Source organism: Erpetoichthys calabaricus, chromosome 18, assembly GCF_900747795.2.
Source record: "Erpetoichthys calabaricus chromosome 18, fErpCal1.3, whole genome shotgun sequence".
Taxonomy (NCBI): domain Eukaryota; kingdom Metazoa; phylum Chordata; class Cladistia; order Polypteriformes; family Polypteridae; genus Erpetoichthys; species Erpetoichthys calabaricus.
The window spans coordinates 85,972,413-85,987,272 of record NC_041411.2 but is presented as its reverse complement, the minus strand read 5'-3'; the positions used below and the strand labels follow the sequence as shown (position 1 = coordinate 85,987,272).

The following is a 14,860-nucleotide window of genomic DNA, read 5'->3' as shown; positions in this document are numbered from 1 at the left end:
CTGTGAGCATCAGTTTTGTGTTCCAGCAGGACACTCGAGGGGCCTCTGACCTCAGACCTACTGAACACCTTGGGATGAACTGGAATGGCAGCTGTGAGGCAGGTCGTCTCATTCGACGTCACTGGATGACCTAACAAATGACCACAAATTCACACAGACGTGGAAACAAGAGCCGAGGGCATTCTGGGGGTCTCTTGGCTGATAGAGGTCTGATGGCTCTGTAGTGTATATATAGTGAAGAACACCTACTGTACTGTATATAGGAGACTGGACCGTTTCATTTTGCTTCAGTAATATCGTCCTGTGAAATGTAACGTTTGTGGGGTTTATTTCACAGAGGCCTTACTTTTAAGGGCTGCTCTCGTTTAACACCAGGATTCAGGTGTCACTTGTCAGTCAAGACCAGCAGACTGAGCCTCGTCCTATTGGTTAATCCTTTCACCTAATTTGCTTTTCAAGGATTTGGGCACTGAAGTTGGTTTATTCCTGCCCACGTCTCATCTTTCCTGGCCATTTTCATTCTAAACGCTTACAGTCTCTACAATGGCATGTGACCGGTGTAGCAACTGTTGCACTTCAGAGGTTTTGATGGCTACAAAATGCTATTGTGTGTGTTTTTGAATGTTCTTTTCATTTTGTATTTATTAGAATTCTTTTTTATTTTTATTATTATTGCATTGACGCTGCCATTTGGTGAGCACTTTCATGGCTGTGGCCATTTTGCTTCTGCTTGCTTAGGCCATTGCTGCCACATGACTAGCTGCCTGTTTAAGATGGTAGCCCAGGCTTCTGGATTGAACACCAGACTCTGCAACGTGTTTATTAAGTTTAAATCTTTTAGAGCAACTGCCCATTGCACGTCATTTCAACTCTGACCTTGGACTACTGTTTTGGAGTACATTGTGGGTTTTCTGGCTCAGATTCCAGCTTGATCTCATCTTCTGGTCCACTGCTGTTAATTCCATCCTTGTGGTTTGCTATTTTTTTTTACCAGAATGTTATATCAGCAAACTGACCAGAATTAAGAAATGACCAGAAGGCAGAAGATTGGACAGAAGAGAATCAAAACCAGGAGATCAAATAAAACAAAAAAAAACAAACCATGAGCATCAAGGGAAAGTAACATTAAAGCCAAAAAAATAGAAAAGCAAAGTCAAAACCAAAGACATTTTTTAAACTGACAGCTCTTGCTATCTGCAGTGCAGATGAGGACGTGAAGTTCTGGACATATTTTAACCTGAGGTGTTGCTAAGGGTCACCTTCTCTGAGGAGACCCCCTAACATGAGATGCTGCCCTGACAAGGGGTGCTAAGAATGGAGGTGATTGTTAAAAAATACCAAAAAGTGACAAATGGCCCAAAATTAAGACTCCAAAAGATCACGAAGAATGAAGTGGATAAGAAGGTAAAATAAAAACAGAATCTAAACTGTAATACTATGATGGTATTCAGGTGACTGCATCCATACAAAAGGTTGACACACAATGGTGCACAGATAAAGAAACAAGAGTACTAAGTGGCAGTGGGGATGCCATCACCATCACACTGATGAAAACAATCAGAGAAAAAAAAGAAAAAACACACACGAGCAAAATTGCAGAAATGTGCAAAATAAAGGATGGGGGCACAGGTTAGGTGGGAGTCACAGAAATATAAAACGAAATAAAAACTAGGACAGGTGTGCTCTGTGGGGCTGCTCAGAACTTGCTTTACCATCCAAAGACACACAGAGTTTGTTACAGTAAGGGGGGGGGGGGGCGAGACGGTCAGGCTCAGTGGGCTACACCAACCCATATGAACAAATCAGCAGCTGGAAGTCCAAGTGTAAGAAAAAGGCCAAGCTGGGGCAACTGGAGTGCCTTCGGTGGGCTCGTACTGCGTGTTTGAAGTGGGCACTTTGACAGCTTCAGTTTGTGGAAACACAGCTCACCGATCAGCAGACTTTGGGGACTCCGCGGTTTAGTCCTCCGCATTCTGAATTCCGCTCCAGTCGGAGTAGAACTTGACTCGCAGTAGGACCCCGAAGCGCGGCGCCGCCCTCCACCCAACTTGGCGGGCGAGCGAACACAATGAGTGACAGGCGGCGCCACACGCGACAACCCAGCACCACCGTCACGGAGATGAAGAGCAGCGGCAGCTACTGGGGACCCTCTACGTTCATTCTGGCACTGGTGACGGACCGGGAGGGCACCTGACTCGGAGTCCAGGTAGGCGGAGAACGCGAGGCACTTTAAATGAAAGCTGGCGGGGGCAGGACACGGCGCAGGAAACAAAATCAATGACAAAATAAAAGGAGTAGCCCGATCAGCATCACCGGACACAAAGCTCGGTGACGCCTCGTTCGCATTTCCATCTTTCAATTTCTCGAGACGTGGGATTTGCGGAAAGTCCACTTTAGTTTTTTGAAACTTTTAAAACGGTAAACGTTTCTACATTACCGCCCCACAGATCGGCGAGATCGCCGTTGTCAAAGTGGACGACTTCCTGAGAGACGCGTCTCGCATCTATCGATGACATTTTACCACTGCCCTGGTCAACCTGTGCGAGGGCACCTTGGCACTGATAGGCCTTCTCAAGTCCTGGTATCAAGGGTATGTATATAATGGAGGGCATCCATCCATCCACTCATCAGCGTGCCCCCCTTGTCGTTGTGTTCACTATTGTGGGCACTGTATAAAATGAATAAATAAACTGAGCGCCAGGCCATTCGCTGCTCCTTATTCCGTTCAGGGATCTGTGGCCCTTTTTAGATTTGCGTACTTGGGGGGTGGCGCTACTCTGTATGATAACATTATTAATAACCCTCTCCGGCTTTCACTTCACAGACTCCGTGGCTTTCTTACAATCACCAGCCAGCCATCCACTTCCTAAGCTGCTCATCCAGTTCTGGGTTGTAGGCACAATGCATGGCACTATATAAAATGCTGAAACTGGCTGAGTGTGAGGCCACTCTCATCTTTATTAGGTCCCGTGATCAATGACCTTCTAACATTCAGCATCCATCCTCCTGCCCATCAGCATTCACAGCCTACATCAGCCACACAGAGCTGAACGGAGCTACAGCATGAAGCAGTAATGGGCAGCTTACAGGGTACCATGGCACAGGTGACAGAGGGGGTACCATATGGGGTACATGAACACAATGGCACAAGAACCCCTGATGCCAGTGTATGACACTAATGCCACATTCCCCCCACACAGCCATAAAGATGCACATGGTGTGGGTGTGTGCCTGAGTGTGCCCTGTGATGGACTGATGCCCCTTTTTTCTGCCTGTCACTGTAGGTGGGTGTGCAGCGCATGCGTTGCTTTGATTCTCTAATCAGGGTAAAGGTGTTGTTATCCTCCATTGGTAAGGCCAAATCTTACAAAACAAGCAGCGCGTCTGCCCACTGGTGCTGTTGATTTTGAGGGTCAACAACCTTCTGGTTTCAAAATATTTTTCTGCCAGACATTTGTACAGTCAACACACACCACAGCCAGAGCAAAATGACGTTCTGTCCACTGCCTCTTCTCTCATCAGATGTTCGAACTGTCCACTCATTAGAGCACTGGCTTAGTTACTTCACATGGACCCCCATTTATGACGCTTTGTCAGATTCTCATCTTCTGTCCACCAGCACAGTACTAAGGGCTGCTGCCGCACTAGTCCTGTCTACATGTGGCTTTCCCCTTGGGATTAATAAAGTATCTATCTATGTGGCTTTTCTTTTCAGGTGGTCCATTGTTTTTTGAACTTCACAACAGCTTAGATGGTGACTCTGAGCTAGCAGTGTACCCCATAATGGACTGGCACTCACACTCAGTGATGGCAGACTCGATTTGTAGAATAAACAGGTTCAGGAAAGGGACGTATTCTTTTATTTAATATTCTTTTTTATTCATCCACCACAAGTCACAACTCCGTTCAAATGTCAGCTTTAAAACACACAGAGTCCTGAAAAGTACAGCTCCGCACTCCCGGGTCCCACCCGCCATTGCTAAATAGGACCTCCTTGTAAGGGACAAGGCCTCGCTCCGAGTGTGGCTACAACTGCTGCCTCACAACATGGAAGCAGACAAGTCAGGGGGAGTTGAACCAGCAGCCTACTGGTGTGTGGCCAGCGCCCAGCCTGCTATGCCACTCCGTAGACATTTGAACAACTAGAGCCGACGTGTCTGCTTCTTCTGCACACACCAGAATGTCTGCTTTGTCATTTTTAATGCCTCCAGGTTGGCTCTTCACCCCCATTACCCTGGATCTGTACAGGTGGTACTTACCCAGCAAACTGTGAGCACATCAGTCACATTAGCAGTGCTGTAGAAGAAAGCGGAAGTGAAGCCACCAGTTGGCCTTCGCATGTGGACACTGAGCACTCCATTAGTACTCCCAGCTCCATTTCCTAAGGTGGTCTTTCAAGTTGCAGTCTTGAAAATGCACATGCAAGCACTTTCGCTTCTGTTTTACATGCTCGAGAGCCCAGATATCCCACGTGTTCTGCTGGGCTATGTGACTAAAATAAACCATTTATTGGAAATGCAGCAAGCAGAGGGTTTGCTAACACATAACTCACATTGCAGTCCCCACAATTTCACCACTTAAAGGCTTGAAAGCCCCCCTTTGCACATGTTGAGCATTTTAATCTCAAAGATGAACTGAGGTGTCACCACCAAGTCCAGTGAAATGGATTGATGAGGTGCAGGCCACTGGCATTTTAAAGACTCTCGAGGACCACCACTGATTGAGCGTAAGCCTACAAAATGGTGGCAGCAGCACTCGTTAAAAAATGAGTGGGGTAAGGCCAACATTGGGCCTTATGACTTGAGCCTTTGTACCACTTACCATACTTGAGCCATAATCAGGCTGAGCCTGAAATGTCCTGTGTGTGGAGGGCTTGGATGTGCTGCAAGCCATCACTCTGAGATGCCATGACTAGTGAGTAGAACGACCCTAGATAGTTGTGAAAGGCACTATATACACACACACACACACACACAAATGAGAGGTACCCAAAAATAACCGGAATTGGAAAAAAGTTTTAATAATTTTTACTTACTGAAAGTTTAGTCTCCTTCAAAGTCCTCTCCATGTGAATGAATGCACTGTCCCAACGGTTTACCCACTGGTGGAAACATTTTTTGATCTGCTGAAGAGAAGTGTTGTCCAAGGCCTGCAGCGATTTTTCTTTGACTTCCTCCACGGTACAAAAACGCTTTCCTTCAATTACTTTTTTCATATGCAGAAACAAGAAAAAGTTGCATGGAGCAAAGATCGGACGAGTAGAGAAGGTGGCAAGAACTCCAAGATACACAAGTCCATTCAGAAATCTCTTCAACAGTTTGACGACGATCTCCGTAAATTGAATTGCAAACTTTTTCATGATTTTCGTCATTCCTAATTGTGGAAGGTCGGCCAGATCTCGGTTGGTCTTCAAGTGACATTTTGCGTCTATTTTACTTAAAGCTTCCTCTTTAAATGCAGTTTCAAGCATCACTCCAGTCTGAGCAGCTGTTCTCCCCAAGAAAAAACAAAAGTTAACGTAGACTCGTCGCTCTTTATAATCACCCATCACAAAAAAAATAAATAAAATCACAGAACACGTATAATAAGCACCAAGAAGAACCGACACGGAATGGCGTACAAACAACACTGAGCACTGCCACTTGGCAGACTGGCACAGTAAGTACAATTTATTTTTGTAGAGCTCAAAATCACACAAGAAGTGCCGCAATGGGCTTTAACGGGCCCCGCCTCTTGATAGCCCCCCAGCCGTGACTCTCTAAGAAGACAAGGAAAAACTCCCAAAAAAACCCTTGTAGGGAAAAAAAAGGAAGAAACCTGGGAAAGGCAGTTCAAAGAGAGACCCCTTACCAGGTAGGCTGGGCATGCAGTGGGTGTCAAAAGGAAAGGGGATCAATACAATACACAAAACAAATCCTCAATACAGTATAAAAATAAAAATTTTACAAATATAGAGCAGAATTTAACAGTAGCTGATATCACATAATGTGATTTGGATTAGTGCCACACCTAGCAGAGACATTCACAACTAAGGCGAGATGGCGCAGCAGGTACAGATTCCGGTCATCTTTGGGTACCTCCTTGTATATTATATTACACATACTGTACATGATAGTAGTAGTAGCAGTGGTTGCACAGACCTTATGGTGGACAGTTCCTCAGAGTAGAAGCGGGTCACTTTACAGGACAGCATTTGTTACATTTTGATCCTGGACACAATTTAGTGGCCACTTTTATTTCTGTGTTTCGACTTCCACTGAAACTTTGGGTCTAATTTCAGAGTCATTATAATATTCACAGACGTGGTAAAAAATGTTTGTCTACAATTGTTCATTATGTCAGATTATCATAGAAGACATGACATCCTCTCTATAGCACATGCTCTATTTTGTAATATAAATTGATCTAACAAGACAAAAGAACATAAAAAGAATGAAGTGCTCCAATATCATGGGTGTCAACAACATTAGTTCACATCATAGCACATTAAATACAAGATCCCCTTCCCCAGTAACAACAACAACATTTATTTCTATAGCACATTTTCATACAAAAAGTAGCTCAAAGTGCTTTACATAATGAAGAAAAGAAAAATAAAAGACAAAATAAGTAAAATAAGACAACATTAGTTAATATAAAAAAGGAGTAAGGTCCGATGACCAGGGGGGACAGAAAAAACAAACAAAAAAAAACTCCAGAAAGTGGCTATTGTGGGCCAAATATTGAGACAGCCACTAGAACGGATTATCTGGTAAGGTACACTCACTGAGCAAAGGCAATCATCCAGATACAGGTCAGGTGCTTCAGTTAATGTCTGTTTTTACCTGCATTATTATTAATCTTTAATTTAATATTGTTCTTTACCAGTATGCTGCTGCTGGAGTAAGTGAATTTCCCCTTGGGATTAATAAAGTATCTATCTATCTAATGTTCACATCAAATACCAGAATGTTTAAAAAGAAAAGAAGTGATCACTGATTTTGAACTTGGCACAATTGTTAGTGCTGAGCATTTCTGTAACTGACATAAAGCAAACCACTAACAGGAACATAACAATGAGGCCAGTCACTGGATCTGAATCCAGTAGAACACCATTTTGGATGGGAGAGAACGGAAGATTAGCAGCACGAGGGCGCAGCTCACAAATCTGCAGACATTGCATTGATGCCAACACAGATGAGGACCTCAAAAGAATCTCGCTATGAAGAACTGAGGCTGACTTGAGTGCAAAAGGAGGCCCACTCAGGATAAGAGGGCCTAAGAAGTGAGTGGATATGAACATTGTGCATTAGACTTTCAGAAAGAAATCATCACAGCCTATTGATTATATATCATATACTGAATATATCAAGATCTCTCTGTTAAAAGAAATCAATAACAAAATAATAATAATAATAATAGCAGCACGTTTTGCATCCTAGATTGTGGCAGCTTTTGGATTTTATTGTAAAAACTATTATTTTAGTTCTGGCATTTGCCTCTGGCCACCTAACACTGGAGGTAATTGGTGAAAATAAGAAAACTAGAAACAAATATAAAAATAATGAAATGTTGACTTCTTTCAAAGAGGACCCTTTACCCAAAAAGCACATAGAAGTGACCAGAAATGCATCCCTCAAAAACCGTCCGCTCCCCAATTCCTGGTTGAAGCCTGCGGACACAGACTTGCATGTTTAGTTACAGTTTAATGTCACTCAGTAGTTCTTTGAGATGGGACATTTTATTTTGTCATACTGCGTGAAATGGCTTTGCTGCATCACAAAGTTATTACATGTGCTGTTAATTCAATGAGAATCTTCTTAGTAAAATTCCATTGTTACAATTACAAAAAATATAAATATATATACAAACAAATAAATAAATAAAAACCTACCCGCGGTATTCAGCTTCCTCACCAGAGCCTGTGCCAGTAACTGCACATACAAGTTAAGAGTCCCAAGTTAGACTGGCTGTCGGTCCATCAAAGGGGCGCCCTGCCACACACCCTTGGCATTTCTAGAGTTACCTGAAAAGAGCGGAATGCAAGCCTTTGAACCCTGAGAGCAAATTGAAATCCTTCACATAGCAGGTGTGGAGACAATCAAGGATCTGCAGTTACTGTGCAGCTAACAAGCCTGAGACAGACGCCTCGTTTCAAGAGCCGGGCCCTGTGCTGGCACCGCAGCCTTCAAGCGGCTCTCGAGTGTCCGAAGCCCCACTCAACGTGAACTTTACCACGAAGTTTTGATTTTTCACCTCCGTGTCATACAAGTCATTTTGCGAGGGCTACGGCAAGACGTCCTTTTACTTTCCACGGGCAGGGGGCTCGTTACCGTTCGAGACTCTGCGATACGCTTAACTTCACCACTGCCAGGTGCCGCGTTAAAAAAAAAAAAAAAAAAAGAAAATCAGCTGATTATGCCACCCTGCCCATGCGAAAGGCACAGAAATCGCTACTCTCGGAAGTGTCGGCCTTTAGAAGGTTTGTTTGTTGGCGGCGGTGATGCGACAGTCCTGTCCCGCTGGTGTCCTGCAGACCTTTCACCGTTGGGAGGGTAACGTGCACGACACCCAGGGCTCACGGCTCTGCCATCCCAAGTCTCGCCTGTATTCGCCACTCAGCGACTCTATACACACACACACACACACACACACACATTCGTTTCGTTTATTTGATTTTTTTCGTCTTTCCTTATGAAGAACGCAGCGGCTTTTAGGGCGGGAGGTCGCCGCCGCATATTGAAGAGAATAAAAGGAAGTTATAAAAATAATTTATAGAAGATAAAAACAAGTCGAGCTATAACGTCCACGTCCATCATTGAACCGATATTAGACTAATTAAAAACTGGTCATCTTACCTGGTCTTCATGGTTCACGTTTTCAGACTTGACCGCCCCGCTCTTACTTCACCGGCAGGTCAGCTGGTACTCGGCGTCTGCCCCAACACTTGTAATCCTAACTGGCGTCTATCCGCAGCCATCCCGATGTGTCCTTGCCGAGCACACTTCACCAAGCCACTGTCCAGTGAATCAAACAGCCCCGCGCCTCAGCTGTTATTTCGCCCGATTTCTGCCGTTCGCGCCTATCCACTTCCGGACGCCGCCATCCTTCTCTCCGGCCCGCCGAGCTGAAAAGCGCGCCTCTCGCAGTCTCGCGAGAACGTGGCTACTTCGCGCTTGAACCCCAATAGGCGCGCGGGATGGCGGCGCTCTTTGAGGTACGTTTTCTTATTAATTACGTATAAAGATGACGGTGTCCTCCGCAATGCTTGAAGTAAATGCTTGGTAGTCTCGCCGTCTTTATTACGTCGGTTGGAAGGCAAACCTTTAAGTGACACGTGCGGCCACCCCGTAGACTTGTCACAAGCCCGTTATGATCGCGAGTGAAAGGCAGTAAATATGGGAAAGCGAATAGGCAGAAAGGGCCGAGATTTGATAAATCAGTCGAAAACTTTCGAAGGGTGACGTTACAATCAAAGTGAAGACATGACGGCGTCATCCAGAACAAGTGCAGCAGCACGCCGGTGTTTATCAGACAGTTTTGAAGTTGATAGGCCGACGATTCGTAGATACAGTCGATGGTAACCGCGCGTGTCCCACTCCCTCGCTGCTCTTCAGCGCCACCATCAGGATGACCGCCTCACCTGCACACATGTGCCCTCCTTACCTGTTCAGCCTTGGTACACCTTTGTCTTGTGCGCCCCATGTAGTGCCACTTTGGAGCTCCTTCTCCATTCGGTTGGTGTTTTTGTGCCAGTGTCCGTCTTTTTAAGCCTTAACTCCTTTAAACCATCTGACAGTAACGTATGGAGGCAAATGCAAATAAAACCGCGGAGTGTGATGGTAATGAGGTCACAACAGAATGGTAGGCCAGCGTAAACCACTCAATATGCTGATGCTGTTATGAACTGATTTATCTAATTGTTCTTGGTGACACTGAGTGTGACGTGAAATACAACTCAAAATGGCAAGTGTCTGAGAGGGCGGGCGCTAGCATGCACTGTGTTTTGATTGGTTAGTCAACTGGGCAGAGATCTCCAGTCATCAGAGGTCACACGGACACAGCAGACACTCAAGACGCCAACCCGACCCTGAGGGATCTTGTGACTCCGTAACACCGAATGGAAAAACGGGGAGCAAACCTCAAAAATACAAGAAAAATCCCAGCCAGGACTTTGCCAGTGTGCCCAACCCCAGATTCAAAGGGCAGGGCACAAGCTGTTCAAATGTAAACATATGAAATACCCTTTAAGAGAGAGGAGAAACATAAACGTTTTGGTTTGAAGGACAAAACAAAAGTTCTAATTAAAGAATGTATTCTGACAGAGATGGACACCGAGACAGCCAGACTCCCGTTTAGTTCTCTTTGCCCTTTTACAACACCACGCGATGCACTTAAACAGCCTCAGTTTCTCACAGTCCCTCCTCTTCCTCCCAACTCCAGCTCCTCGAATGGAGTGCGGCGGCCCCTTTTATGTTGCACCCAGATGGTCTCCAGGTGTGCTCTGATGAACTTCCTGCAGGACTTCTTGGGGTGGCAGAAGTGCTGCCATCCAGGGCTCCAGGATCGTCCAGGCTCCCCCTGGCGGTGGCCATGGACCGAACTTCCAAGCTGCCAATCCGTGGCCATGATGTAATCTAGGGGGGCTGCCCTCTTTCACCCCGAGGAAGATATTGCCCCTCTCCAGGTGTCCCTGTGGGGCAAGGTCCCTGGACGTCTGCCACAGTATGTAAATAGTCAAAAAGAAAGGAGCAAAACAGAGGGTTTGCCTAAAATGGCCACCCAAGGCTAATGAGACTAATCCCCCATCCCAAGAATCGGTGTTGAAAAACAAAGCAAGAGAAGCCACAAAACCCAGAAAATCGGGAGAGGACCCACAATGCCGACGAGACCCCCAAATTCCAAATCCGACAATAATTCTTTATGCTTGTATTGATTTATTTATTGTCACATTTCAGTGTCCATACTAAAGCTCTGGCGATGCAGTAACGACCTCTGAACAGACTTGTCCCATTCCATTGTAAACGTCCACAAAGATCAAGATGGATTGCTGTGACGCCATCTTGACATCACATGACCAGCCGCACAGACCGTCCCTAACAACCCAGGAGCCACAAGGAGCTCAAAATGGGGCCACAATGGCATTGCCACGAAGGCATGCAAGAACAACAGCATGGCAAATGAGCCCAACGTGCCCGACGCGTTGCTTATAATTCACGGGAGGTCGCTGTGCCTGCTGGAGGTCCGCCTTGGACATTTCAGATCCTGCACGAGTCTTTTGTTAGGCCACTAACTGCACGTTTTCCCTTCTCTTCTCCAGTACCTGATTATGACGAAGCTGATGAGGAGTCGGCACAGGGAGACACCAGAGGATGGAGACTTGCAGCTTCTTTGGGGGAGCACCGAGCGATGGGAGCAGCAAGAACCACAGTGCTCACCTCTGGATGGGCCACTCTGCCGCTGCCGCCTCTGTGAAACTGGAAATGCTGGCCAGCAAGCCGTTCAGAGCCATGGACCTGCTGGGCACTGGCCTTATGGCACTCATTGGGATCGTTGCCATCCTGGCTAACCTGGCTGTGGTGATCGTCACCTTTAAATCTCCACAGCTAAGCAAATTTGCCTTTGTGTGCCACTTGTGTGTGGTGGACCTCCTGTCTGCCATCTTGCTCATGCCCCTTGCTTTTGTTTCCAGTTCACCATTTTTCCGTGACGCAGTGTTTGGCTTCCCAGAATGCCAGATCTTCATCTTCTTAAATGTCTGCTTGATATGTGCGTCCATCCTTACCGTCACCGCCATCAGCATTGAGAGGTACTATTATATCATCCATCCGATGAGGTACGAGGTGAAGATGACCCTCCGGCTTGCTGTCGCCATCATCGTGTTCATATGGATAAAGTCGGTTTTATTGGCTTCTGTTCCTTTGCTGACTTCTCCGGCTTCCAAAAGTCAAAATGGCACAAACACCAATCACTGTCCCTTGGACTGGCGCTCCACCGATTACAGGAGAGTTTTCATTGTGGCCTTCAGCATCTTTTGCTTCTTCTTGCCAGTTGTAATCCTCACGGTTGTCTATTGCAGCATCTTCAAGGTGGCGAGACTGGCAGCTCAGCAGCGCCACCCTTTTCCTTCCTGGGCATCTGCCCCAAAGACTCGCTCAGACTCCATCAACAGCCAGACGACCATCATTGCCAGACGGAGCTTCCCACACCGACTGTCTGCAGAGCGAGTCCTAGGGAGCAGTAAGGCGGCGCTCACCTTGGTCATCACTGTGGGACAGTTCCTGCTCTGCTGGTGCCCCTATTTTGCCATGCACCTCCATTCCCTCATGGCTGGCGAGTCCAGAGCCCCCAGCAGTGTGGAGATGGCCACCCTCTGGCTGGCATATTCCTCCTTTGCCCTGCATCCTTTTCTCTATGGACTGTTGAATCGGCAGATAAGACAGGAGCTGGCAAAGCTCAGGCGATGCTACGTGTCTGACCCGTCGGAGCTGGGCCTGCCCAGCCGTGAAGGCTCCGTCCACGAGAACGTCCATCAGTTCTTGCAAAGGTCTGGATGCACGGCTGAAGCTCAGTCGAGCTGTGCCACCGTCAGCCCCGGGATCAACGGCACCTGGGATACACAGAGGGTTCGGATTCCCGGTCAGATCCCGGAGGAGTTCATTTAAAACACGGTGGCGTCCCGTGGGCCTGATGAGGAGGTCAGCCAGCACTGTAGGATAGGTGGGAGGGCAAGGTCTGAGCTTTGGGGGGGTCTGCATCCTTTAAAAAAGGACAAGTCGGTGTTTGATTAATTACAAGACACGGGGGGCACAGGGGGGGCAACTGAAATCAAACGAGGCCTCCGAGGCGGGACTTCTGACTCTGGGTGTCGTGTCATGCAAGAGGCACAAAGAATACGGGGATGAGATCCCTTTAGATCATCGGGCCAGATTACTGAGGTGACCTCTCTGGTAAATTAAAGTCTTTAAAATCTGCAATATTATTATATTATATAGCGCCTTTCACTTCTGTCTATCTGTCTGTCTACTGCCAGCAGTTTTGTAGAAACACCTGAACCCCAGGAGGTGCAGGGAGTGCCACGTGTTCCTCTGCCCCATCTCTTCGTTTGACATGTAAGCGTCAGTCTGGCACACAGTTGGCGTGGTCCTGCTGTCATGCGTCTGAGGGTTATGTCACCCTGGGTGGGCACTCAGCATTTGCAGCAGCCTATTAAGACGTCCCCAGAGCTTTATTTTCCATTCCGGAATTTCTTTCTTTCTTTCTTGTCACATTAGGTTGGCAGGTTTGAGCACACGGTGACCACGAGGCCACTTTACTGTCATCCACACGCAGAGCTTCACTTCTTATAGGAATACTAGCACGTAAACAGGAGAGGAGAACACGGGTGTTAGCAGGCTGCCAACTGGCCCCGTGATGTGCCAGGGTCAATGGAGTCTTTTGAGTTTGTTTTAGCTGAGGGTTACTGGAGGCTCCTTTGTGTCAGACCAGACCCCCCAGTTCTTCGGTGGTGTGTATGTTGGGTGGTCCGGTGTCACATGTCTGTGCTGTTCTGTTGGAGATGTCCACACAGTGTGTGTGTGTGTGTGTGTGTGTGTGTGTCTGCATTCTTCTTTGCCTTTAATATTGGGAGGTGCCATCTTCTCCGTCGCCCTGCTCAACTGCGGCCCACCATACTCTTACACTCCTCCACTGTGCTCAGCCCCTTTCCTTCACTAGACTGCCATACTGCACAAGCTCTTCATCTCTGTGCTCTGCCATAGTCAAGTGTGGCACCATTTGAACTCGCATCATACTCAGATGGCTTTGCTGTACCTTACCCGTTCAGCTAAGCGTTTCAAAAGGCTGGCACATCCCAGTCTCGGCGCCCTTCCAAGGTGGATTCCTACCTTCCACCCATTTCTGCCACCTCCAGCCCGCTCCGCCATGTGCCATGGGCGTGCTGGGTTATTAATAGTCGAGGCCGGATGTATCGGGGGTCCAAAGGTCCGTGAACGCCACTGTGTCTACAAGGCAGGTGGAGTGCGGGGACAGGGTGACGTCACCAAGGTGCCTGCCATTTCTCTCCTCAACACAAAAGATGATAGCAAACAGCAGGCCCTGGCAAACTTGTTCACGGTGAATGCCAAGGTGCTGTCAACACGTGGCAAGTCGGGCAACACAAGGACCATTGGGGGCCACAGTGACAGCTGTCCCAAATGCCTATATTTTATATAGTGCCTTTCCATAGTGTGACATACACTTCAGGCTCCATATTGCTGGTGACGTGGGTCGCTCAGGGTGACAGCTGAGGCCCTGACATCACAGTATTGGCTGACATGACAAGGACAGGGGAGATGGTGGCACTGTGCCATAAGTGATGCTAGGTGTGGGCACAGAAGGTGACCCTCAGTTAACCAGTTTAACCAGTGATGAAGCATCCTTCTCATTTCTGACTCCTTCCCATGTCCATATTTTTGATAGGAGACTCTCATTGTGGGCAGGCATCTCCTTGATCTCTGTGCTCCTCCACCTGCCAGTCCCGATGCCCGACTGTGGACCCTCATGTCTCGGTCTTCAAATACAACCCTTATTCTCAAAAACACCTCCCTTGCTGCTGAGTGCCAGCCTCAAGCCATCTGATGAAATAATGAAACAATCCAAGGGCCTGGTGTGGCATGGTGATCAGTGTCACTGCCTCCCAGCTCTGGTGTCCCAGGTTCAAGTCCCCTCCCAGTTAATGTCAGGGTGTGGTTTGCATGTCCTCCCAGGGCAGGGGGACTTCTTGGTAGGTCTTGCGTCTTTTGCAATGGCGTGTGCCCCTACAGTCCTACACAGGGAGGTTCAGAGGGGACAGTGACTGCGCTGGCAGCTCTGGTGTGACTGTGGCCAGCAGCGACATTGT

General features: G+C 47.3%; 1 protein-coding gene across 2 annotated transcripts; it reads left to right on the top strand.

Moving 5' to 3' along the window:
* Positions 1–2,078: 2,078 nt before the first annotated feature.
* gpr61l (G protein-coupled receptor 61-like) lies at positions 2,079–12,970 on the top strand. Of its 2 annotated transcripts, none has more exons than XM_028824737.2 (2): positions 2,079–2,206; positions 11,300–12,969. In XM_028824737.2, exon 2 carries the CDS (start codon positions 11,352–11,354, stop codon positions 12,642–12,644), a length of 1,293 nt encoding a protein of 430 aa, XP_028680570.1. In that variant the 5' UTR covers positions 2,079–2,206; positions 11,300–11,351; the 3' UTR covers positions 12,645–12,969. The 2 variants fall into 2 exon arrangements, with proteins under 2 accessions (XP_028680570.1, XP_028680571.1); XM_028824738.2 differs by lacking the exon at positions 2,079–2,206 and adding an exon at positions 8,981–9,196 and having other exon boundaries at positions 11,300–12,970.
* Positions 12,971–14,860: the final 1,890 nt, after the last annotated feature.